Raw genomic sequence first — 27,128 nt, forward strand, 5'->3', positions numbered from 1 at the left:
CCCACCACCCACGATAATGGCCCCACAGTCCGGTTAAAAAGAAAAAAAAACAAAACACTCTCCTCACCTTTCCTTTTGCCCGCGCTGCTCGTCCCTGCTCCTGTCTCGGTGGCTGCAGTCTGCGCAGGACACAGCAGGTGCGCGATGATATGACGTCATCGCGCACCCGCAGTGTACTGTCAGAGGCAGAGCGGGGAATGATGGGACATCATTGCATTGAACTATACCGGTGTCATAGACGCCGGTATAGTTAAATGCGGCGGCGGCGGCACTGGCGGGGGGCACAGTACAGCGGGCGGCCCACTACTGGCACCGGCTCTTCTGGCATTTGCCAGAAGTACCCGATGGCCAGTCCGGGCCCGCAGGTCAGGGGCCGGCCCTGGGCCCCTGACCTGCGGGCCCCGGTCGCAATGGCGACCGCTGCGACCGCGGTAGTTACGCCCCTGAACCTGTGCATTCATACAGGGGCACAAGAGGTAAGGGGGCCAATTTATACCTCCAAATCAGGTGCAATCTTGCCTTTTTAGGAGCCCTTGGGCTGCAAAGGGCCCATATACTGTTCTTGCACAGAAGCCCTTTTCTGTGTCCACCAGTGATTTAATTGCTTGCTTTTCAGTGAGGCTCTTGCGTGCCGCCCGTGCATCTAATATCAGGGTGTTTACAACACTTTATTCCACCATCTACTCTATCAGTCGATACGTAGGATGCCTCTATGGACATAGTCAATTCATATGTTTTGTCATTTTTTGTATCATTTTATCCTTATATAATCCGACGCGGACTTAGATACACTTCGTGGCAAGAAGAGAACCATATAGTGAAAATTATATATATAAATCTTTATTAATGATATATAAAAACAACAAGGCCAAGCTATATCCTAGAAACAGAGTATCAAAGAGAATGATAAGATCACACTTCAACCAATTATGTCAAAACTTATCCATAGCTCTATTAAGTAACATGATATTATGTTTCAAAGAAATCCTAGGCTGATGCTATCCTCAACTGCAGATATATAAGGGCAGAAGTAATCCTTATTAGATATCCCCTATTCACAAAAAGAAGATCCGGCCATCAATAGCCAGCACGTGTGCCCGTTAAATCTGGATTATCATTATTACCTTGGAAGATGAAATTAATCCCCAAGCTGACCTAGTGGTGTGAAGTGAGAGCCGATCAATCCTCCCTCGTGCGCCCCGACGCGCGTTTCGCCCTGAGCTTCTTGATGGGTGCAGTTTTTATAATTATGTCACTTTTGGGTATTTTCTGTTATATTGACTGCCAAATTTCCAATTTTTCCACAAATAAACACATAAAGAAGACATTTTACCACTATTATGAAGTACAAAATGTCACACAAAAAAGACTCAAAATCAGTGGGATCCGTTGAAGTGTTCCAGAGATATGACATCATAAAGTGGTGATAACGAGCTGAGATCTCAATCAGTGCATGGCCCGCCTCCTCCTTTGAATATGCGTTTCGCTCGAAACACGTTGACATATGTCCTCTATTCCCCCTACGCTGCACATTCCTATCCCCCATATTTTCAACCATTTGATCATGTTCCTTCTGTTTTAATGTTATTATTATAAGTCATGTTTTAACCCTATTATACAAGGTGGATGCTGGAAACCCCGTTTTCTTTTTTTATTGTCTGTTGCCCAGCTGCCAGGCTGGAGTCCGTTCACCTCATATCGTGATGGAGTCTACATTCTCACACTTGGTGAGCTGAATAATCCTCTCCCTTTTTTTTCCTTTCACTTCCTGGCAATGACTGGCACCAGGTAAGGCTCCTCCTGATGACTGGCACTGGGCAAGTCTCTTCCTGGCAATGACTGTCACATGGCACCTCCTGACTATGACTAGCACCAGTAACGACATTTCCAGGCAATGAATGGCAACAGTTAGGACATCTTCTGGCAATGACTGGCACATGACACCTCCTGGCAATGACTGGCACTAGGTAAGTCACCTCCTGGCATTGACTGGCACCAAGCAAGGCTCCTCCTGGCAATGACTAGCACCAGTTAGGGCACTTCATGGCAATGACTGGCACCAGGTAAGGCACCTCCTGGCAATGAATGGTACAAAGTAAGGCTCCTCCTTGCAATGATTGGCATCAGATAAGGCTCCTCCTGGCAATGAATGACACCAGGTAAGGCTCCTCCTGGCAATGATTGGCATGAGGTAAGGATCTTCCTGGCAATAATTGGCATGAGGTAAGGTTTCCTCCTGGCAATGATTGGCATGAAGTAAGGCTCCTCCTGGCAATAACTGGCACCAGTTAGAGCACCTCCTGGCAATGATTGGCACCAGTTAGGGTACTTCATGGCAATGACTGGCACCAGGTAAGGCACCTCCTGGCAATGAATGGTACAAGGTAAGGCTCATCCTTGCAATGATTGGCACCAGTTAGGGTACTTCATGGCAATGACTGGCACCAGGTAAGGCTCCTCCTGGCAATGAATGACACCAGGTAAGGCTCCTCCTGACAATGATTGGCACCAGGTAAGGGTCCTCCTGACAATGATTGGCACGAGGTAAGGCTCCTCCTGGCAATGACTGGCACCAGGTAAGGATCCTCCTGGCAATGATTGGCACCAGGTAAGGGTCCTCCTGACAATGATTGGCACCAGGTAAGGCTCCTCCTGGCAATGAATGACACCAGGTAAGGCTCCTCCTGACAATGATTGGCACCAGGTAAGGCTCCTCCTGACAATGATTGGCACGAGGTAAGGCTCCTCCTGGCAATGACTGGCACCAGGTAAGGATCCTCCTGGCAATGATTGGCATGAGGTAAGGCTCCTCCTGGCAATGACTGGCACCAGGTAAGGATCCTCCTGGCAATGATTGGCATGAGGTAAGGATCCTCCTGGCAATGATTGGCATGAGGTAAGGATCCTCCTGGCAATGATTGGCATGAGGTAAGGATCCTCCTGGCAATAACTGGCACCAGTTAGAGCACCTCCTGGCAATGATTGGCACCAGTTAGGGTACTTCATGGCAATGACTGGCACCAGGTAAGGCACCTCTTGGCAATGAATGGTACAAAGTAAGGCTCATCCTTGCAATGATTGGCACCAGTTAGAGCACCTCCTGGCAATGATTGGCATGAGGTAAGGTTCCTCCTGGCAATGAATGACACCAGGTAAGGCTCCTCCTGACAATGATTGGCACCAGGTAAGGCTCCTCCTGACAATGATTGGCACGAGGTAAGGCTCCTCCTGGCAATGACAGGCACCAGGTAAGGCTCCTCTTGGCAATGAATGACACCAGGTAAGGATCCTCCTGACAATGATTGGCACGAGGTAAGGCTCCTCCTGGCAATGACAGGCACCAGGTAAGGCTCCTCTTGGCAATGAATGACACCAGGTAAGGATCCTCCTGGCAATGATTGGCATGAGGTAAGGCACCTCCTGGCAATGAATGGTACAAAGTAAGGCTCATCCTTGCAATGATTGGCACCAGTTAGAGCACCTCCTGGCAATGATTAGCATGAGGTAAGGTTCCTCCTGGCAATGACTGGCGCCAGGTAAGGACCTCCTGGCAATGACTGGCACCAGTTAGGGCACCTCCAGGCAATGACTGGCACTGGGCAATGAATGGCACAAGTTCAGTTATTCCTGCAGTGAGCCTGTGTCTGGTGTAGACCCACAAGTTTCTCACAAGTTCACAGGGTCACTTCATCACAAGCACCTCTGTGAGAGTCACGCCCCGAGAGTCCCCCTGGCTGGGTATATAGTGGTAGCTGCTGCTGATGACAGAGGATGGAGACAGGCGAGCTCATTCACTGGCCGATACAAAGGATGGGGGGAGGCGGGGCCGTGGGCTGCTAGGGGCGGCTGCATCCTGGAGAAGGAGAAGAAAGGAGAGAAGGTCGGAAGGCGGAGAGACCCGGGCAGGAGAGACCCGGGCAGGAGACTCCGGGGGCTCAGCCGGGGAGGTCTGGGTACTGGAGAGACACAGCAGCCGCACATCAGCCATGGCTCCCTGATCCCTGACATGGAGAAGACTGCAGAGGATGACTGCGAGGACTCGGGAGCAGAGACCGGCGGGTACGTGCTGTGGGACCCCCACATCGGTGCACTGTGGGGGCAGCAGAGCCCAGTGATGGGCAGGTGTCAGCTGTGCAGCACATGGAGCTGACAGACAGATGTGTGGGGCAGATATGGCGTGTATCATACCTGTATACTGCTATATGTAGTGTCCTATGTGTATATATATATATATATATATATATATATATATATATATATATATATATATATATATATATATATATATCTCCTGTGTGTATAGTGATGACTGGCACAAGAGTGGGCACATGGCGGGCACTGCACGCTGGTTACATGTAGGGCTCATTTATTATTGTCCCTTATTGCACTTGTACTGGACTACTGATAACTTTAGGTGGGTGCAGGTCTCTGTATCCACGGTCACAGACCACCAAACACGGAGGCGAGGGCACATGGGTCGGGTAGTGCAAGGTTTTCAAATTTGGGGAGCAGTCCTGCTGTCCCAGTAAGTTGGGGTGTGCCCTACTTTAACCGTATGTGTGTCATCAGGTTCAATTACAGCTGAATATTATTTATTTATCATGCTTTGCTGATACAGCGCCATTAATTCCACAGCACTTGACAGATATCATCACTGTCCCCATTGGGGCTCACAATCTAGATTCCCTAACATTATATCTTTGGAGTGTGGGAGGAAAGCGGAGGAAACCCACACAAACATGAGGAGAACATATAAACTCTTTCCAGATGTTGTCCTTGGTGGGATTTGAACCCAGGACCCCAGCGCTGACATAGCAACAGTGCTAACCACTGAGCCACCATACAATGGAGACCAAAGAATTATCAGATCCCTACTCCTTGATCAGTCGTGGTACAGACTGAAGGACCTCCATGTCACGGGACTGGCAGCACAGACAGCTCAGCAGAGAATCAGGACCCACTGTGAGATCCTTGTGTGTTGGGGGGACGGTGGGGGTGTTGGGGCATTATAACCTGGTGGGGCTTCCCAGCAAACTCACTCCAAGGTCAGAAAAATTGCAAAAAATTAGAGACAGCTACATTTGAGTCTAATGACCTTAGTTGTAAATCTTCCAAGTTTATTATAGCACATTTAGAAGACTGGACAAGTGTGACTTGGTTGGAAGTGTTGCCTGGAGAAAACGTCGTCCTTCTAAAAGAATATGGCAGCTTGGCTCAAGTTTGCAAAGTTGCTTCTGAACAAACTACAAGACTTCTGGAATGTCTCTTGGACAGATGAGACCAAAGTGGAGATGTTTGGCCATTATGCCCTGCTCCTCTATGTTTGACATAACTTAAAGAAGTTGTTCAGTACTTGGACAACTTCTTCTCACACCCCATGCTTGGCCTCCCGTGTCGGCGCCGTTCCTGCAGTGTCAGCACTGTCTTTCCCAGGGATCCGGTGCTGTTGTGACACGTGATGCCGGCGCCCAATCAGCAGCAGCCCGGACTTCCTCTTCATGTTTGATTTTTCCAAAGGCGGGGACAGTGACGTCAGCACTGATTGGGCACCAGCGTCACGTGTCACTACGGTACTGGAGCCCCAGGAGAGCCAGTGCCGACACCACGGGAACGTCTCCGGCACAGGAGGTGAGTATAGGCTTTATTATTTTATTGGGGCCAAACATTTTGATGAAGAAGGGGTTCTCCAAGTAGTGGTCAACCCCTCTAAAGAAGCACAAACACCTCATATCAATTGTCAAGCTTGGTGGTAGAGGGGTAATGATTTCACCTTGTTCTGTAGCCACAGGATTTGGGCACCTCAAGTGTGTGACCATTTAAGCCAAAAGCTAAAGCTTAACCAAAATTGGGTCATACAACAGGACAATAATCACATCCACACCAGCAAGTCTACATCAGCATGGCAGAAACAGAAAAGAAGGTGTTGGAGTGGTCCAGGACAAGTCCAGGCCTGAACGTAATTGACAAGCTGTAGACCAGTGTTTCCCAAACTCCAGTCCTCATGACCCCCAACACCTCATGATTTCTGGGTTTCCTTAGTATTGCACAGGGGATGGAATAATTATAAAAGCATCAGAAACCACCGCAGGTTCTCTCACCAGGCTGTGCAACCCTAAGGAAAGCCTGAAAACATGAGGTGTTAGGTGGCCATGAGCACAGGGTGTGGGAATCACTGCTGTGGAAGGACCTTACAGGGGTTGTCCTCTCCAAAACGATAAGTCAGCAGTCACTCTTCGGATGTGCTGGTTTCAGACCCGGGACCGGAGGGTACGTGTGAGTTGTATATCATACATATGTTGGCCTCGCTTCCATACACTTTTAGTGACGCACCCGTGCGTACAAATGTGTGGAGCGAGATCGCTCCCTCTGCCCGGGAGTATGTATAACTCATAAATACCCTCCGTTCCTGGGCCTGAGACTGGCGAATCCTCGCAACTCATAGTGCGTGCTCTGGGGGAATTCATAAGTTTGCAGTCATACAGGGTGACTGCAGATTTATCGACTTTAACTGGAAAACCCCTTTAAGAAATGTGCCCAAACGACTGAACTTAAACAACGCTGTAAAGAAGAGCGGGCCAAGAGGTCAGACGGAAAACGATTACTGGTTCCTCAAGTTAGTCGCTGCTAAAGATGTTTCTACAGACCATAGATTTATGGGGTGTACTTAATTTTTGTTATGCTGCTTCTGCATGTTGACCTTGTTCTTGGTAAATAAATAGTGACCCGGTGTCATTTATTACATGTTGTTGTTCCCCTGAGTTTACATTTACCTAGATTGAGACCTTCTAAGGACCAAGTGGTTTTATTTTTAATGTTTTGATTCTTGAAAGCGTAAAATTCAAATAGGGTGTACTTAGTTTTTCTCCTGCCTGTAGGTGATATATATCTCCATGTGGACGTTCTCAGTATTTATACTGCACAGTCCATGCCCGCTGTGCCAGCTGCTCATATCATCTGTGATCTGCCGATCCGCTGACTTCTGCATTCGTTTCATTGCTGCTTATCTGCCACCGTTGAAGTCATTAATATTTGTGTCATCAGTCACGGCTGTACATGCCCAGGGACGTGCAGCCCCCATGTGCCAGCAGTAAAGACTGTGGCACTGTATTCGCCTGTTTGTGGTGGCAGGATGGAGCCCCCCGTCCTGATCTCGGCCTCTGGGGTGGACGGTTGATCCTGCATTATTTATATTACAGCTCTCTTGTGTTGTGTATGAGGAGTGATGCATTTTTCCGGATTAATATAAGTCAGCAATGTTAATCCCTCTCCACCTGTAGCAGGCAGCATCACTAGGGAACCACAGGGCATTACTGCCACTCACTGGAGCCCATGCACTGAGCTTCGTGCCTGACTGTCCCTGGTGGCTGTACGTGTAGTGAAGGGGTGACGTCTGCTGTTCAGTTTACTACATGTTACACTTTGTGGGACTTAGGAGCTTTGAGTGTTAATGCCTCTTCTTCTCCTTGGGTATACCAGTCTAAAGAACCCCATTGATGATAACTAAAGGGGCTCATACATTTCACCCCCAAATTATGTGTAACTGTGTTTTCTTATATAGCAAGTCAAGTCATGTGCTTCATTATTATGATTATGCTTTGCTTATATCATATTCCACAGCACTTTACAGACATTATCATCGCTGTCCCCATTGGGGCTCACAATCTACATTCCCTATCAGTATGTCTTGGGAGTGTGGGAGGAAATCAGAAAACCCAGAGGAAACCCACACGAACACGGGGAGAACATACAAACTCCTTGCAGATGTTGTCCTTGGTGGGATTTGAACCTACGACCCCACCGCAGTAGTGCTAACCACTGAGCCACCGTGCTTCATCTTATGGTCTTTTATGCTGTATTATTGCTTTGTTCATTTAGATCTATAGGATCAATGAAATCTTGTCACTTGCCATAAATACAGTATGTTTTTTTACCTGATTGAAATACTGCTTTCCTCTTGAATCTGCCATTGTTTTTTTTTAGTTCCTGTATTTTTCCGCTCCTGAGTTACGACCCTATTTTCCCTATATATAAAATGTAGTCTACTTATCAGTGAATAGTTAAAGGCCACACCCATTTGGCTATAAAGATTTATGTGGAGCGCCCGGTCAGGGCAGTGGGGTACTCGGTACCGGGTCCTGCGGTTCACAGGGGGGATGTCACGGTGGCTGACCCGGTCCGTGACCCTGGGACGTCCGTAATAAAGGGAAAGGTCTTTAAAGGGATAAAGTTTATGTTCGTGACGCCACCTGTGGTATTCGGTCAGGGTGACCAACGCTGTTTTAAGGGGTCCGCTGGGGTGATGTTATGGCAGCTAGGTGGTATACCTTCCCACAGGTGAAGTATATCCCCAGGACTTCACAGTGTGTAGATGGTAGGATGGTGAGAGGCGCAGTGAAGAACGAGGACACAGGATTGCAGTCTCTTTACCTTTACTGAAGACTTCAGCATCCACAGTCCAGAGTCCCCTTGTCCAGGTGGAGAATAAAAGCCTTTCCTCTAGTGCCGTGGTAGTGTAGTCCCTTACTGCTAAGCTTCTCATAAGGTCCTCACAGATGTTATCTCTCTCTGTCCCCCGGATTGGATAGGACATACCCGTATGACTGGTGACTTTATAGGGACTCTAGCACGACTCAGCCTCTACGGTTGTCACCGTGCCTTCTGGGTGTTAGGTCAGACAGGTAACGTGGAGTTCAGCTGTCCTGCCGGTCTCTGATGTAAGTCATAGAGGTCCTTACAACCTCGGTGTTCCAGCTACCGGTCTCTGCACCTCAGAAGGAGGCAGCCTGCTTGGGGCTGGTCCCCTTCTGATATCCTCTCCTGTGCTTCCTCTCTTGCACGCTCGCTGCAAATAATTTGGCCTTCAACTATCTCTTTCTGGGAGCTGCAGCTCTGAGGGCAGGCACAGCTCCGTGAACCCTCTCCTCTGTCCACTGACAGGAATTCGCTCCTGCCAGGAACAGCTTCCCTGAAGGACTGACTAACTTTCCCTACAGACTACCGGTTATATATATACTAGATGGTGGCCCGATTCTAAAGCATCGGGTATTCCAGAATATGTATGTATGTATATAGCAGCCACATAGTATATAGCACAGGCCACGACATATTCTAGAATACCCGATGTGTTAATACAGGCCACACAGTATATAACAGTGGCCACGCAGTATATAACACAGCCCAAACAGTATATAACATTGCCCACGTAGTATATAACACTGCCCACATAATATACAACATTGCCCACGTAGTATAGAGCAGCCACGCAGTATATAACACAGCCCACGTAGTATATAACAGCCCAAACAGTATATAACATAGCCCACGCAGTGTATAACATTGCCTACATAGTATATAACACTGCCCACGTAGTATATATCAGCCATGTAGTATATAACGCAGCCCACGTAGTATATAACACTGCCCACGTAGTATATAGCAGCCATGTAGTATATAACGCAGCCCACGCAGTATAAAACACAGCCCACGTAGTATTTAGCAGTGTGGGCACCATATCCCTGTTAAAAGAAATAATTAAAATAAAAAATAGTTATATACTCACCCTCCAGCATCCAGTGAAGCTCTGTCGATGCGCGTGCGGCTGCCGCCAGCTTCCGTTCCCAGGATGCATTGTGAAATTACCCAGATGACGTAGCAGTCTCGCGAGACCGCTTAGTCTTCTGGGTAATTTCGCAATGCATCTCTGGGAACAGAAGCTGGCGGCAACTGCGCGCGCCTCGGCGGACGACGGAAGGTGAGAATAGCAGGTTTTTGTTTTTTTAATATTTTTAACATTAGATCTTTTTACTATTGATGCTGCATAGGAAGCATCAATAGTAAAAAGTTGGTCACACAGGGTTAATAGCAGCGTTAACGGAGTGCGTTACCCGCGGCATAACGAGGTCCGTTAACGCTATCATTAACCCTGTGTGAGCGCTGACTGGAGGGGAGTATGGAGCGAGCGCCGGACACTGACTGGACGGGAGTAGAGAGGGACTAATTCTCGGCCGGGCTGTGCCCATCACTGATTGGTCTTGGCAGCCAGGACAGGCAGCTGGTGAGACCAATCAGCGACGCAGGATTTCCGTGACAGAAGTTGCAGACAGACAGACAGAGGACAGACAGAAAGACGGATGTACCCCTTAGACAATTATATAGTAGATGCGGAGTCACCTAGTAAATAGGATCAGAAGCTCCCCCTGGTGGTATGAATGTGTTGCATGTTTGTGATACCTGGATGCAGTTGTCCTTCCTTGCCTCCAAACGTAGCATCTTTCTCCCCGGGAGGAAAGCAATACCACTGTGACGACCAGGACCCTGGGGCGCCACATATACAACAGGAAGAGAGGGCCATATCTCAGGATGGAGAGGAACAAATGAAAAACAATGCCAGATTCAGAAGAGCATAAATACAAATTTATGGCATGCGGCAGGTCCTCTTTAAGGAAGCCTTTAAGGAACTTAAAGGGTATTCAGGCTTTTCTATAAATTGCCCAGCATCAAGGAATTGTTCTAAAATAATGTGTCATTACTTACCTGTTCCATCCTTTCTCCACTCCAGCACCACCTCTCCAGTGTTCCTCACTGGTCCCACATTAATGACGTCACACCCATCTTTTACGTGACAGCTATAGCCTCAGTGGTCACATGTCACACATAGAAATGTCACTCAGGCCAGAACTTAAACTAGTTTTTCTGACCCTGAATTTAATTTCTAAAACCACTGACCAAGATGCCAGTAGGTTGCAATAGCCCCCAAACCGAACCAGACCATTACACAACTCCTGATTGACTACATACAAACTGTATGCAGCCAATATTAATATTGAATGTATATATATATATATATATATATATATATATATATATATATATATATATATATATATTCAATATATGCAATTCCTTATTCCATTTTTCCTCCAATTTACACTATTTGATATAGGAGTCATTATGATTCTTGTGACCCTTTTGATGCACGAAAGGGATTGTTCTGGGATTTTGGCCCTAAGGTCGGGAATGTTCCAATATAAGGAATATATATATATATATATATATATATATATATATATATATATATATATGAACATTCCGAACCTTAGGGCCAAAATCCCAGAACAATCCCTTTCATGCAACAAAAGGGTCACAAGAATCAGACCAACTCCTATATCAAATAGTGTAAATTGGAGGAAAAATGGAATAAGGAATTGTCAGTTATTGAACGCCTATGATGAGATTGCTCCAAAACATGCAAAATGATTCGATAAGGCTGAGGTACTCGCTAATAAAATATTAGTAGCATTTTCCATGTTCTCTCTTAAGTGATCAATTTCCATAGCACTGCTAAATATATTGGCGCTATATAAGCAAGAAAAATAAATCATGAATATAGTATAAAGTACAGTTCTTTTGTCTCTCACCCCTATGGCTGATGTATCTGATGACAGCACTTTGGGCCTCTCCCATGCCACCTCTAGCGTGACAACCAAGAAACATGGGTAACAAGGCTGACAATGACCTGAAACCTGAGTCCCCGTCAGTGTCATAGTCTGGCATGACTTGGACCCAGTGTCAGACTTAGGTGCCAAGCCCACCAGTAACCAACTTCAAGGCCCCACTTTTCAGCTTCATGCAAATGTGACATTATCCTCAATCACAAATTTATATAACCACTAGATGGTGACCCGATTCTAACGCATCGGGTATTCTAGAATATGCATGTCCACATAGTATATTGCCCAGTCACGTAGTATATTGCCCATTCACGTAGTATATTGCCCAGTCACGTAGTATATTGCCCAGCCACGTAGTATATTGCCCAGTCACGTAGTATATTGGCCAGCCACGTAGTATATTGCCCAGCCACGTAGTATATTGCCCAGCCACGTAGTATATTGCCCAGTAATATAGTATATTGCCCAGCCACGTAGCATATTGCACAGCGACGTAGTATACAGCACAGAGCCACGTAGTATACAGACTTAAAATAAAAAATAAACATATACTCACCTTCCGAAGGCCCCTTGAAGTCCTGGCCCTGCGTGCTGTGCACGCGGCAGCTTCCGGTCCCAGGGTTGGTATGAGCGCAAGACCTGTGATGACGTACCGGTCACATGACCGTGACGTCATGGCAGGTCCTTCTCGCAGACCATCCTTGCCACCAGAACCTGCCGCTTGCATGGAGCGATCACCGGAGCGTCGCGAGAAGCGGGAAAGGCGGCGGAAGGTGAGTATATAATGATTTTTTATTTTTTAAATTATTTTTAACATAAGATCTTTTTACTATTGACGCTGCATAGGCAGCATCAATAGTAAAAACTTGGTCACACAGGGTTAATAGCAGCGGTAACGGAGTGAGTTACCCGCAGGATAACGCGGTCCATTACCGCTGGCATTAACCCTGTGTGAGCGGTGACTGCGGGGAGTATGGAGCGGGCGCCGGGCACTGACTGCAGGGGAGTAGGGAGGGACTAATCGGACTGTGGCCGTCACTGATTGGTCGCGGCAGCCATGACAGGCAGCTGGCGAGACCAATCAGCGACTTGGATTCCATGACAGACAGAGACCGCGACCAATGAATATCCGTGACAGGCAGACAGAAGGACAGACGGAAGTGACCCTTAGACAATTATATAGTAGATGAACTGGGCAGATTGTTATATGAATAAGATGTCGCCTTTCTCTATAACATAGTGATTCATGTATATAGTGCCAAGTGCTGCTCATATAAGAGGGTGGTGGCCCACCTGAGGATTCTCCTGCTCTCCTGTGGGCCAGTCCAAGCCTGCAAAGTTGGACGATACTTCTTTTGTCTTCGAGGCTCCTAGATTATAACGTTTTGTATATTGTCAAAAGAAAGCGTCCTTATGAAACACTGAAAATGTAACTTTTTGGTCATCATATACATTATTCTCGGATCATATTTTTGACTATGAGGGAACTGTAATAGCATTTACAGCCCACTTATCTAAGACCCCTGACACAGCCTTGTAAAGTGTGCCTACAGGGATGTCTGTGTAAATGCTTGCATGGTGTTTTGTGTACAGCCTGGAGGTTGCAGGATTTTATGACATACATCAGTTATCTAGCACAGAGACAGCGCCACAGCCTATAAATACTACTTAGCGGATTGTTTATTTATTGTATATAATGACTGGTAAGGGACCACAACGCACCGTGATTGATAGCACCTCCTGCCAGCGTCCAATCACAGGCGACCATCAGACATAAAACACTCAGGGTACACAGTGAGGATAAACACTGGCGCATTCTTTTTCTATCCCACCGTTAATGAACTAGTCAGTAGGTATAGAGGGAATCAGGACCACCCTGGCTGGTGATGACAATGTTTGGAGATTCCCATCAGGGGGGCTGTAAGGAGTGATAATGTGTTATCCCTCAGGGCAGATGTTCTAGCACATGTCTGACAGTATCAGCCACAAGCAGTGAGCTCATGTTTCCACTCACAAAGTGATGAGGATAAAACGCCATATTCTGCTTTGTTTCCTATTCCTCCTATTGTGTCTTTTGTTTCCTAGTTGTACACCAATCAGCCATAACATAATATTGTGTAGGTTCCCCTCGTGCTGCGTTAAGTAGCTCTGACCCATTGAGGCACAGACGCCACAAATCAGCACATACTTAAACGGAACCTGCCAGGTCGGATAACGCAGATAACCAAAAGATATAAGGTAGCATCAGCAAGGTGTGCGGGCCGGCATTGCATTAGGAAGGTTTGTGGGCCGGCAGTCATCAGAAAGGTGTGCGGGCCGGCAGTGCATCAGGAAGGTGTGCGGGCCGGCAGTGCATCAGGAAGGTGTGCCTGCCGGCAGTCATCAGGAAGGTGTGCGGGCCGGCAGTGCATCAGGAAGGTGTGCAGGCCGGCAGTCATCAGGAAGGTGTGCGGGCAGGCAGTGCATCAGGAAGGTGTGCGGGCCGGCAGTGCATCAGGAAGGTGTGCGGGCCGGCAGTCATCAGGAAGGGGTGCGGGCCGGCAGCGTATCAGGAAGGCGTGGGGGCCGGCAGCGCATCAGGAAGGCGTGCGGGCCGGCAGCGCATCAGGAAGGCGTGCGGGCCGGCAGTCATCAGGAAGGTGTGCGGGCCGGCAGTCATCAGGAAGGTGTGCGGGCCGGCAGTCATCAGGAAGGTGTGCGGGCCGGCAGCGTATCAGGAAGGCGTGCGGGCTGGCAGTGCATCAGGAAGGTGTGCAGGCCGGTATTGCATCAGGAAGGTGTGCGGGCCGGCAGTGCATCAGGAAGGTGTGCGGGCCGGCAGTGCATCAGGAAGGTGTGCGGGCCGGTATTGCATCAGGAAGGTGTGCGGGCCGGCAGTCAGTCAGTGCCGGGGTGCGCTTATGGCCGCCCCTCACTGAGTGGTTACTGAAGCACGTCTCTGTAACTGAAAGCCAGCTTCTCTCAGATGAAATAAAGTCCATTTTCTCCCGGGTACTGGGGCCAGGCACCTTCCTAACTCTAGTAACCTACAGATTAATCCTATTTCTGCAGGTTACTAGCATTATCTCACCTGAGAGGTTCCCTTTAAACTCTTGCGATATGCGGCCTCATGGATCACACTTATTTTTATGGCACATCCCTACATTCCCGATATGATTGTGATTTGGAGAATTTGAAGAACATGCCAATACCTTAAAGGGGTTGTCCACTTCTAGGACAACCCCTTCTTGATTTAAATGTTTGGCCCCAATGAAATAAAAAAGCCTATACTCACCTCTTATGCCGGCGCTGTTCCAGCAGTGTCGGCAGTCGTGGTCCCGAGGCTTTCATGCGGTTATTATGACACATGACGCCCGCGTCCAATTAGCTCTGACGTCACTGTCCCCGCCTTCGTACTGATTGAACATGAAGAGGAATCCTGGGCTGCATCTGATCTCGGACTTCCTCTTCATGTTCAATTTGACAGAAACCGGGGACAGTGACTCCAGCACTGATTTGGCGCCAGGCTCATGTGTCATACAATCACATGTTAGCCCCGGGATTGCGAGAGCCAACACTGCCGGAACGGCGCTGGCACGGGAGGTGAGTATAAGCGTTATTATTTTATCTGGGCCAAACATTTAAATCAAGAAGGGATTGTCCTAGTAGTAGACAACCCCATTAATCTCTGTTGCCCAAACTATTCCCTAACAAGCTGTACTTAGTTTCTGACAATGATTGAGTAGCTAGTACATGTCACATTCATATAATTACCAGGATTACCAGCATAACATTGTCCAGAGCATCTGACTCGGCTGGCTTTACTTTTTCCCATCCTAGTACCATCTTCCATTGCATAATGGTTCCATTTCTTTTCCTGGTAAGTGACACTCACCCCTGGTCAACCACTCAATAAATGTATTTAATCAGACCTGACCACCTTCTTCCATTTCTCCATGATCCAGGTTTTATGCTTCTCTGATCATAGTAGGTGCATTTGGCGGTGGGCAGGGGTCAGCATGGATACTAACTTATCTGTGGCTGTAGCCCCACGTTCAGTGGGTACAGAAAGTATTTATATCCCTTTAAATTTTTCACTCTGTTTCATTGCAGGCATTTGGTTAATTTTTTTCTCATTAATGTATACTCTGCACCCCATCTTGACTGAAAAAAAAAAACAGAAATGTAGTAATTTTTTCAAATTTATTAAAAAGAAAAACTGAAATGTCACTTGGTCATAAGTATTCAGACCCTTTGCTCAGTGTTGAGTAGAAGCACCCTTTTGAGCTAGTACAGCCATCAGTCTTCTTGGGAATGATGCAACAAGTTTTTCACACCTGGGTTTGGGGATCCTCTACCATTCACCCTTGCAGATCTTCTCCAGTTCCATCAGGTTGGATGGACAACGTTGGTGGGCAGCCATTTTCAGGTCTCTCCAGAGATGCTCAATTGGGTTCAGGTCAGGGCTCTGGCTGGGCCAGTCAAGAATGGTCACAGAGTTGTTCTGAAGCCACTCCTTTGTTATTTTAGCTGTGTGCTTAGAGTCATTGTCTTGTTGGAAAGTGAACCTTCGGCCAAGTATGAGGTCCAGAGCACTCTGGAAGAGGTTTTCATCCAGGATATCTCTGTACTTGGCCGCATTCATGTTTCCAAAGATATACTGATAAGGGATTTAGATTGTGAGCCCCATCGCGGACAGCAATGATAGTGTGTGCAAACTGTAAAGCGCTGCGGAATGTTAGCGCTATATAAAAATAAAGATTATTTAAAGATTTATTCCTTCAGTGACAACCAGTCTTCCTGTCCCTGCAGCTGAAAAACACTTCCATAGCATGATGCTACCACCACCATGTTTCACTGTTGGGATTGTATTGTGCAGGTGATGAGCAGTGCCTGATTTTCTCCACACATACCACTTAGAATTACCACCAAAAAGGTCTATCTTCGTCTCATTTGACCAGAGAATCTTATTTCTCATAGTCTGGGAGTCTATGCGGGTTTCATATGTCTTGCACTGAGGAGAGGCTCCGACAGGTCACTCTGCCATAAAGGCCCGACTGGTGGAGGGCTGCAGTGATAGTTGACTTTGTGGAACTTTCTCCCATCTCCCTACTGCATCTCTGGAGCTCTGCCACAGTGATCCTCGGGTTCCTCTTTACCTCTCTCACCAAGGCTCTTCTCCCACGATTGCTCAGTTTGGCGGGACGGCCAGGTCTAGGAAGACTTCTGGTGGTCCCAAACTTCTTCCATTTAACGATTATGGAGGCCAAAGTGCTCTTAGGAACCTTGCGTACTGCAGAAATTTTGTTGTAACCTTGGCCAGATCTGTGCCTTGCCACAATTCTGTCTCTGAGCTCCTTGGTCAGTTCCTTTGACCTCATGATTCTTATGTGGTCTGACATGCACTGTGAGCTGTGAGGTCTTATATAGACAGATGTGTGCCTTTCCAGATCAAGTCCTATCAGTTTAATTAAACACAGCTGGACTCCAATGAAGGAGTAGAACCATCTCAAGGAGGATCACAAGGAAATGGACATCATGTGAGTGAAATATGAGTGAGCAATGGGTCTGAATGCTTATGACGATGTGATATTTTAGTTTTTCTTTTTTTATAAAATTTGCAAAAATTTCTACATTTCTGTTTTATTTCAGTCAAGATGAGGTGCAGAGTGTACATTAATGGGAAAAAAATGAACTTTTTTGAATTTACCAAATGCCTGCAATGAAACAAACAGTGAAAAATGTAAAGGGTTCTGAATAATTTCCGTACCCACTGTATATCAACTTGCAGTATCAAATTTTCCGACACCTTTCTGTCATAGCCAGAAATAAGTTCTTTAGCCACTTGTCACTGGTTGTTCCTTGGACCACTGTTGGTAGATACTAACCTCTGCATGCTGAATACCCCCCCAATAGACCTGCCTGAAAGCTCGCTCACACTTGGATGAGTGCTATCTGTTATTTTATCAGATAACACATGGACCAATGTTATACTGTGGGGCAGCGCTGATCTGTGTTTTCTCTCATGCTGAATTGGCTTTAGAAAAAGTGCATGTGATAACGGGACCATGAGCACCCATACAAGTCTATGGGTGACTGTAAAACATCGGACTGCGCTCGGGTGGAGAAGATTAAGTTCTCCGTCTTCTCCGTACCTATGATACAATTCTCTCATCCGAGTGTCACTGAGCAGAGTGTCATTACCATAATCGATCCAATTCTAATTTCGCACCTAATAGAAAAGAGAAGAATTAGCTGGGTAGAAAGGCAAAATAAGCAATTGTACAGTAAGTGCACAGTGCTGTAGGACAGGTTATGATGACTGCAGTATATCAAGAGGATAAAGGAGTGCTTCTGGAAAGTGAATTAAAATGCTAGCGCCCTGCAGTCTCCACTCAAGGAAAGCTCACGGCATGCAGATTTGTACAGCTGCTATTGGGTGTATAAGTCCATAGATTGCGAGATTCATATGGTGGTCGCTGCAGGTAACCAAAGTGATTGGGTGTTCATGTGGAAATCAGAAAGCACACGGATCCAATGTTGGCCTACATGCTATTTTTTACACGGACATTGAAAGAGGTAAGAATAGTTGTAGTCATATGAGGACCACTGAAACTGGCAAGTGGAGCTGATTCTGAACAGTGTGCATAAACCACAGTGCTTGCCAAAATTTTACTAAGGACTGGACAATCCCTTAAACTAGAAGTGTTTGTTCTGACTTCTTCAAAAAGAGAGGTCTGTGCTATTTCTCTATGGCGAGGACAGTGTTTACATGCAGAGCGGAGAGGAAGCATCTCGGGGCGCTCCAGTTGCCAGAGAGTATACTGGGACTCGCAGTCCAGAGCAGCCAGATGACAACTATTCAGATACAGTCATATAGGTAATATCACCGATAGTCACAGTTCTGAAATCTCAGTTATAAAGAATGTTTTATTTATAACTGAGCATGGATTATACTTGTAGAATATCACAAATCAATCCTGAGTCTTGTAGGAAGTAGGTATTTGTGTATTGGTTTCTGGTTATACACGTATGTTTCTGTACGTCCGATACTAGAGATCATGCATGAGCATACAATATCCATACATCCTGGTGAATAAAAATGTGTAATTAACAGAAACCGTTCCTCTCCACCATTGACATCAGTTCCAGAAACACTTCAAGCTAAATTTTAAGCTATTTTCCAGTACAAACATGTTCCCTTATATCACATTGTGGACCCTCGAAAAAGGAAGCGTGTCTTAATCATAGCTCATTTTAGAGAATAAATAGGTTCTCTCTGATCGTGGTTAATAGGTGCTCAGAAGTAAGACGTAGTCTTCAAATTGATAGCGAAAGCTTCGCTCAGATGATTGAAAATGAAGATAGTAGCTATATTAAATTGAACCGACTCAGGTGAATACAGCGTGAGCCAACGTTTCAGCCAAATAGAGTTTTTATCCAGTTATATCTGTGCAGAAAGTGGTCTGTTGGTCCTGAGCAGTGCAGATCTAGTCGCGACATGGCTCCTCGACATCTCTAGATCCTTACTGCTCAGGACCCTCCGACCACTTTCTGCCCAGATATATGGTACTTTGATAAAGTCCCTATTTGGTTAAAACGTTGGCTCAGTCTGTATTCACATGAGTCGGTTCAATTTAATCATTGTAGATGGCAGCTACTTGTTAGGACCAATATTGCAACCACAAGACACGGACACCCTACTGTTATTACACTGAACTGAATTTAAACTATATCACCATAGGATCCCATGATTATCTAAGTCCTGTTCTCTAGAAGCGCAGGGGATCTAGTTGTGAAGACTAGTGAAGAGCGAGTATACTCATTGCTCGGGTTTTCCCGAGCACGCTTGGGTGGTCTCCGAGTATTTGTGACTGCTCGGAGATTTAGTTTTCCTTGCCAAAGCTGCATGTATTCAGGCTGGCTAGCAGCTGTAAATCATGCAGCTGCATCAACAAAAATGAAATCTCTGAGCAATCACAAATACCCGGAGACCACCCGAGCAACGAGTATACTCGCTCATCACTAGTGAAGACCTTATTATGGATGCCTAGACAGTGTTCACATCTGTGTAGTAGCCTCTGGCATACCCATCAGAACATGAATGACTTAACTGAGGTTTACCAGGGCTCCCTCACATTTTCTGACATTTCAATACACAGGACTGCATGTCATAAACTGTCTCTTAGGTTCCTGTCAAATATATTCTCATTTATATCCACCACCCTTTCTCAGACAAAAATGGACCTAGTAGCTTGGCCCCTGAGTGGAAATTTGGAGGCATTATTGAGATGGCACAAACATGCCTACTAGTCCAACTTTCATAAGGTTTCATATAGGTGTTCCTTAAACAATAAGGCCCTGATTCGTCATGACTGGCTCTTTATGAATTTGGAGATAAAAGTACATTTCTACCATAATTTATGCCACTTTTATGGTGTAAATTATGATGAACTTGTTGGGTGTCCATGGACCTTCCAGCTAAGTTCCTTCGACTTTTCGAAAAGTTAAGGGTCTGGTGGCAATTAAAAGAACAAAAAGTAGCAAAAGATTTGTACAGCTACTCCAGAATTTTGGCAAAAATGATTAATCGGCAGATTTCAGTAGTACTAAATCTGTCAGCTGAAATGTATATGAAGTTTTGAAAAAGTTTAAATTCTTTTGTTTTCAAGATAACTTTTATTCCTGTCTACTAAAAACAGAGTGCTCAGCTGAGCTGAGAGTTCATGTGCATGGGGGGAAGGTTGGGAGCAATTGATCGAACAGACATTGATCCGACAGCTCTTTTGTGTAGCTTTAAGAGCTTTCCTTGACTTACGGAACCTGCGTCGGTAGCAGGTTTCCGTTATATAATTTGGCAGCGTTTCTCACTGTAAGTTTTGTTGGAATCGCTTTTCTGTATACATGACATCAGAGCGGAAAAAGATGTATAATTTACTTCTTTAACTTTCTGATTTACACACTAATTGGATAACTAATTTCCCGATAACAATTTCCGAGGCTGCGTGCCGTACACAATATTATTTCACTCCCGAGCCACTTTTCCAGCCAGCAGATAATTTTCCTTAATTTCACGTAGGGAAGATCTGCTCTTTGTTCTAAACGTTTGTTATTCTAAACCATCATTGAGCACTGACCTTCCAGCCATCTGGTGCTAATTAATGGAAAAGTGGACATGATGGACCCTAAATTGCAAGATGCGCTATGCCTTTATGGATGGACTGCGACATTTGGCTATTGCAATAGACTGAAGTCTGTAACACATGAGAAATGTATCACCTTGCATAGGAGGTTATATGTTTTCCCTCTAGTTTATACCAATATCTGATAGACATAAATTCAGCATTTTTATGAATTGTTCTTGGCACAAAGTATGTCGCCGTTTGCTTCGGACACTACTTCATTCATCTCTCGTGGCCAACCATTTTTAATCTAGCCATTATTTGGCCACAATGCCTCATTAAAATGTGAAAACCCTTAGTCCGCTTTCATTAGAAAATACTCACAAGCTGCCATATGTCTTCAGCTGGTGAAACCTGAAGGCAGATTACCGGACCAAAATAGTGTCCGAATAATGAGGGAATGCTCTAAGAAGAAAGCCAATTAGTTTCCATCTCTGGGCGCAGCGCATGGAGCTTCTAGGAAAACACATGGTAGATTTATTATCCACTAGCCGCTCAGAAGTAGAGGGAGCTGCTTATTGTCTCAGACGTCAGGTTTTTTTCCTTCTCTTGTTTCGGACAGTAAACATATCATTTTTCTTGTATGTGTAGATTTTCGTTGCTTGACACTATGCAATGTATGTATCTAATAAACAATGGGCTATGTTGATATAAGATGTCATGGTGTAGCGGAGGCCACGTCGCTAATAAATCAGAAAACTAAGCGATATTTGGAGGAAAAAAAAACACCTGTGAAATCCATTATGATGTAATCACGTGATATTATGTCAGGTTACAAGGATGTGTATGTAGCAAGAAGAGAAGTATTAAAATGTAACTTTTCATGCATATTGCGATAAAAACAAACCTTCAAGGCCTGTTAGGAGATTGGGAAGCTATTTAGGGTAGTGAATAATATTAGTGGCAGTCCTATACTTGGGTGCTGCCCTTGTAAGCAAATTTATATACCGGCATTAATGGAGTTGTCCGGCCCTAGTCTACAAATCTGCAGTCACTCCATGTGATTGCAGACTTGTAAATCCTCACATTGCGCTTACTGCGATTGCGCTTACTTACTGTGCTTACTGCACAGCGGGCGGTCATGTGATTTGCATTCTTCCGGCCCCATCCTACTAGACTTTCCTTGATCAAGGCTGTGCACATCTAGTCGGTATGTGACCGCATGTATAGGAATCGCATATTTGCCTTCCGCTACCGCTGTTGGCACCAGAGAATCCTTGCAGCACGCAGCACTAGCGATGTGAGGATTCACCAGTCTGCAGCCTTCTGGTTTCTGGTCTGTAATGGCAATCACTTTAAAAAAAAACACACATTTTTTATATAGAATGGTAAGTTCCTGCATGGTGAAAAATCCACTTCTGGTGCAAATTTCCAACAAAACCTGTTGCATGTGAATTCTGCTGTGGATATGTCTCTGATATCATGCTTTGCATTACGTTTTTCTTCTGACACGTCTGATTAGGGTTTAGACTGTAATGAGCTACAGATTTTAAGAGCAGAATCTGCACCTAAAATCTGCAACACATCAGCAACGTCCAACTGTGGCCAAATTATCCTTCTATACAGCTCGCCACTTATTAGCAAGTGTCCTATATATTATTGGTGCAGTGCTGTATTGGAAGCGTGATTGACGTGAAGCACCCTATGAGACCATCACAGTTTAACATCAAGGTTTCTTTAGCTTTAGTTCAATTTTTCAAGGACAACGAACAATATTTTTTGTTTTGCTTGTATAAAAGGATCTGTAACTACTGAAACGTGAAGTGCTACAGTAAAGGTAGCGGCAGCCATTGTTCTGAGAAATGCCGGCTTTAGCACATGTTGTGCAATTCAACTAGAGATGACGTCTGCTCTGAAAGTCTCTTCATACCAGCCATTGTCCATATTGTAAACCTAAAAGCGATGTGCCGACAGACATCTATTGAGAGTGAAGTACATTCTGCAGAGTTACATTCCACCCTAGAGAAGTACAGTCACCATAAGAAGTACAAAACCAGGATTACTGCGCTGCGGGTCTCGCCCTGAATATATTAAGGCTGACCAGTCCGGGATTCAAGAACAAAGCTAGATATTGTCTATGTAGAGCTGCTCTGTGTACAGAGATTTCTACGCCACCTTTTGTGACTGGCCATGTTTTATGGTTCTGAAAAGGGGTTAGTGATGATGACTTTTTGGGTGGCACGGTCATACAGCTCTACCACCTTACATTACTTAGTGATGGGTTTTATTCTTATTTTTACCGACTTCAAATGGCTTCTCGTAAAGCTCATTTATTATGGTTAAGCATCTAGCATGTTAAGCTGATACATCCGTGGAGGATCGAGGTTGAGTTGAATTACCAGTTTCATGCGAATTCAAACATTTTGAGATTTGATTAATAAAAAAACAAATCCTGGCACCATTTCAAACAATGCGGAAGCATCAAGAAGTGGGCTAATGTCATTTGCATGGCCACACAAACCTCTTGATAATGCCCTGCAGCTATGACATTTTACATCATCATCCCTAGTACAGTGGTGGTCAGTATCGGGGCCATCACAGATCAGCGTTCTCAGTGGTGCCCAGTTTGTATGGCAGAGTAATTTTCCATCTCCCGAGTCACTGAGTAAGACCTCGCTCTCACTGCCGTATAACATGGGTGAGTGCTATGTGATGTTTTATCAGATAGCACTCGCCACAATGTTATAGAATGGGGCAGTGCAGATCAGCGATTATTATTCAGCATGTGAAAACAATCGCATCATGCTGCCATTGTCAGCAAGACTCGGCTCACTCGCACCCATATAAGTCTATAGGTGTGTGTGTGAAACATCGGACTGCACTCGGATGCCAACCGACATGCTCTCACATCAGATGCCATTCGTTAGTGTGACTCCGGCCTAAGTCGGCAAGGTTATCATTCACAATCTCCTGTAGAGTGTAAGCTCTTATGACCAGCTGGGTCCCCTCTCTCTTCTGTAGAGTAAAATGTAATCCCTCTCTCTTCAGTAAAGTGTAAGATCTTATGGTCAGCAGGTTCTTCTCTCTCTGTCTTCTGTAGAGTAGAGTGTAAGCTCTTATGGTCAGCAGGTTCCTCTCGGTCTTCTGTAGAGTAGAGTGTAAGCACTTATGGTCAGCAGGGTCCTCTCTCTGTCTTCTGTAGAGTGTAAGCTCTTATGGTCAGCAGGGTCCTCTCTGTCTTCTGTAGAGTAGAGTGTAAGCTCTTATGGTCAGCAGGTTCTTCTCTCTGTGTCTTTTGTAGAGTAGAGTGTAAGCTCTTATGGTCAACAGGTTCCTCTTTCTCTGTCTTCTGTAGAGTAGAGTGTGAGATCTTATGGTCAGCAGGATTCTCTCTGTCTTCTGTAGAGTAGAGTGTGAGATCTTATGGTCAGCAGGGTCCTCTCTCTCTTCTGTAGAGTAGAGAGTAAGTTCTTATGGTCAGCAGGGTTCTCTCTCTCTCTGTCTTCTGTAGAGTAGAGTGTAAGATCTTATGGTCAGCAGGGTCCTCTTTCTCTGTCTTCTGTAGAGTAGAGTGTGAGATCTTATGGTCAGCAGGATTCTCTCTGTCTTCTGTAGAGTAGAGTGTGAGATCTTATGGTCAGCAGGGTCCTCTCTCTCTTCTGTAGAGTAGAGAGTAAGTTCTTATGGTCAGCAGGGTTCTCTCTCTCTCTGTCTTCTGTAGCGTAGAGTGTAAGCTCTTATGGTCAGCAGGTTCCTCTTTCTCTGTCTTCTGTAGAGTAGAGTGTAAGATCTTGTGGTCAGCAGGGTCCTCTCTCTGTCTTCTGTAGAGTAGAGTGTAAGCTCTTATGGTCAGCAGGGTCCTCTCTCTGTCTCCTGTAGAGTAGAGTGTAAGCTCTTATGGTCAGCAGGTTCTTCTCTCTCTGTCTTCTGTAGATTAGAGTGTAAAGGTACCGTCACACTAAACGATATCGCTAGCGATCCGTGACGTTGCAGCGTCCTCGCTAGCGATATCGTTTAGTTTGACACGCAGCAGCGATCAGGATCCTGCTGTGATGTCGCTGGTCGCTGAATAAAGTCCAGAACTTTATTTGGTCGTCCGATCGCCGTGTATCGTTGTGTTTGACACCAAAAGCAACGATACCAGCGATGTTTTACACTGGTAACCAGGGTAAACATCGGGTTACTAAGCGCAGGGCCGCGCTTAGTAACCCGATGTTTACCCTGGTTACCAGCGTAAAAGTAAAAAAAACAAACAGTACATGCTCACCTGCGCGTCTCCCAGCGTCTGCTCCCTGCTCTGACTGAGATCCGGCCCTAAAGTGAAAGTGAAAGTACAGCGGTGACGTCACCGCTGTGCTGTTAGGGCCGGAGCTCAGTCAGTGTCAGGAAGCAGACGCTGGGAGACGCGCAGGTGAGCATGTACTGTTTGTTTTTTTTACTTTTATGCTGGTAACCAGGGTAAACATCGGGTTACTAAGCGCGGCCCTGCGCTTAGCAACCCGATGTTTACCCTGGTTACCCGGGGACCTCGGCATCGTTGGTCGCTGGAGAGCGGTCTGTGTGACAGCTCTCCAGCGATCAAATAGCGACGCTGCAGCGATCGGCATCGTTGTCGCTATCGCTGCAGCGTCGCTTAATGTGACGGTACCTTAAGATCTTATGGTCAGCAGGTTCCTCTCTCTCTGTCTTCTGTAGAGTAGAGTGTAAGCTCTTATGGTCAGCAGGGTCCTCTCTCTGTCTCCTGTAGAGTAGAGTGTAAGCTCTTATGGTCAGCAGGTTCTTCTTTCTCTGTCTTCTGTAGAGTAGAGTGTAAGCACTTATGGTCAGCAGGTTCTTCTCTCTCTGTCTTCTGTAGAGTAGAGTGTAAGTTCTTATGGTCAGCAGGTTCCTCTTTCTCTGTCTTCTGTAGAGTAGAGTGTAAGCTCTTATGGTCAGCAGGTTCTTTCTCTGTCTTCTGTAGAGTAGAGTGTAAGATCTTATGGTCAGCAGGGTCCTCTTTCTCTGTCTTCTGTAGAGTAGAGTGTAAGCTCTTATGGTCAGCAGGTTCTTTCTCTGTCTTCTGTAGAGTAGAGTGTAAGATCTTATGGTCAGCAGGTTATTCTTTCTCTGTCTTCTGTAGAGTGTAAGCACTTATGGTCAGCAGAGTCCTTTCTCTCCTCTTCCCCACATGTTTTTTGCAAGCAATCACAAGCTTTCCAGTATTAAGATTCACACTAATGTATTTGCCACTAATCAAACTTTTGGGGGAAATTTGCTGGGTGCTCACGATCCGGAACTAGCAGAGCTTTGAACGTAGCGCATATTTGTTGCTTCCAAAGCACTGCCGTCTATTGAACGCAGGTAAATCCGCACAAAAAACAACGTATGCCATTGATGCTGCATCTGTGTCCTGTCTAGTTTTTACTCAATGGTTGCTGGGAAAATCTTGGGAAACTTTATCATTTTCATACGAATTTAAAAATGGATGACACTCGGATGGTAAAAATGGACACAGAGCAAAAACATTGATGAAAATGGTCCTTTGTTAGCATACAAGGAAAAAATGATGTGTGAATACGGTGTAACTGTGCATGCCGGATAAATAGTGATCATTCTTGATATTCACTGAAGTCAGGGTTGGTAACTGGTACAATATTAGATGACAATACCCAGTGCACTCCCGGCTCCAGGTAAGATCCACAGATATAGATATTGCACTTATACATGCCACATACAAGCACTGATGTATGACATCTCTCTCCACTAACATTATTTATGCATGAGCCCCGATGAGCCTGGAGTATTCTGACCATGTTCTATCTTTACTTTGCAGGTCAGACTACAGCCGCATGTCCTCTACAAGTAGTAAGTATAATTCTACATTCTCCGTAATCTTCATCTACATTGTGGTTCTTAGATGAAACAGACATAATTAACAAAATATTGTGAAATAGGGCTGGGAAACAATATGAATCATAGGACTTTTGGTGTTTTCCTATACAGTGAAGGAAATAAGTATTTGATCCCTTGCTGATTTTGTAAGTTTGCACACTGACAAGACATGAACAGTCTATAATTTTAAGGGTAGGTTCATTTTAACATTGAGAGATAGAATATCAAAAATAAAATCCAGAAAATCACATTGTATAAATTATATAAATTTATTTGCACTTTGCAGTGAGAAATAAGTATTTGATCCCCTACCAACCATTAAGAGTTCTGGCTCCTACAGACCAGTTAGACGCTCCTAATCAATTCCTTACCGTCATTAAAGACAGCTGTCTTACATGGTCGCCTTTATACAGTGCCTTGCGAAAGTATTCGGCCCCCTGTAACTTTTCAACCTTTTCCCACATATCATGCTTCAAACATAAAGATACACAAGATGTACATTTTTGGGGAAGAATCAACAAGTGGAACACAATTGTGAAGTTGATGAAATTTATTGCTTATTTTAAAAAATTTTGAAAATTCAAAAACTGAAAAGTGGGGTGTGCAATATTATCACTCCAGAAGTTCATTGTGGATCTCTGAATGATCCAATGTTGTCTTAAATGCCTAATCATTATAAATATAATCCACCTGTGTGTAATCAAGT

At 45.4% G+C, this 27,128-nt stretch overlaps 1 protein-coding gene across 2 annotated transcripts in view; it reads left to right on the forward strand.

The window, feature by feature from the left end:
* Window positions 1-3,772: 3,772 nt before the first annotated feature.
* The window catches only part of FAM124A (family with sequence similarity 124 member A), a 104,965-nt gene continuing 81,609 nt past the window's right edge, over window positions 3,773-27,128 (forward strand). For both annotated transcript variants that reach the window (XM_077298121.1, XM_077298123.1), the window contains exons 1-2: window positions 3,773-4,059; window positions 26,364-26,395. In XM_077298121.1, coding sequence (XP_077154236.1) covers window positions 4,007-4,059; window positions 26,364-26,395 — 85 coding nt within the window. In that variant the 5' untranslated portion in view covers window positions 3,773-4,006. The remainder of the gene's footprint in view (window positions 4,060-26,363; window positions 26,396-27,128) is intronic.

The sequence above is a fragment of the Ranitomeya variabilis genome, chromosome 3 (genome assembly GCF_051348905.1).
Source record: "Ranitomeya variabilis isolate aRanVar5 chromosome 3, aRanVar5.hap1, whole genome shotgun sequence".
NCBI lineage: Eukaryota > Metazoa > Chordata > Amphibia > Anura > Dendrobatidae > Ranitomeya > Ranitomeya variabilis.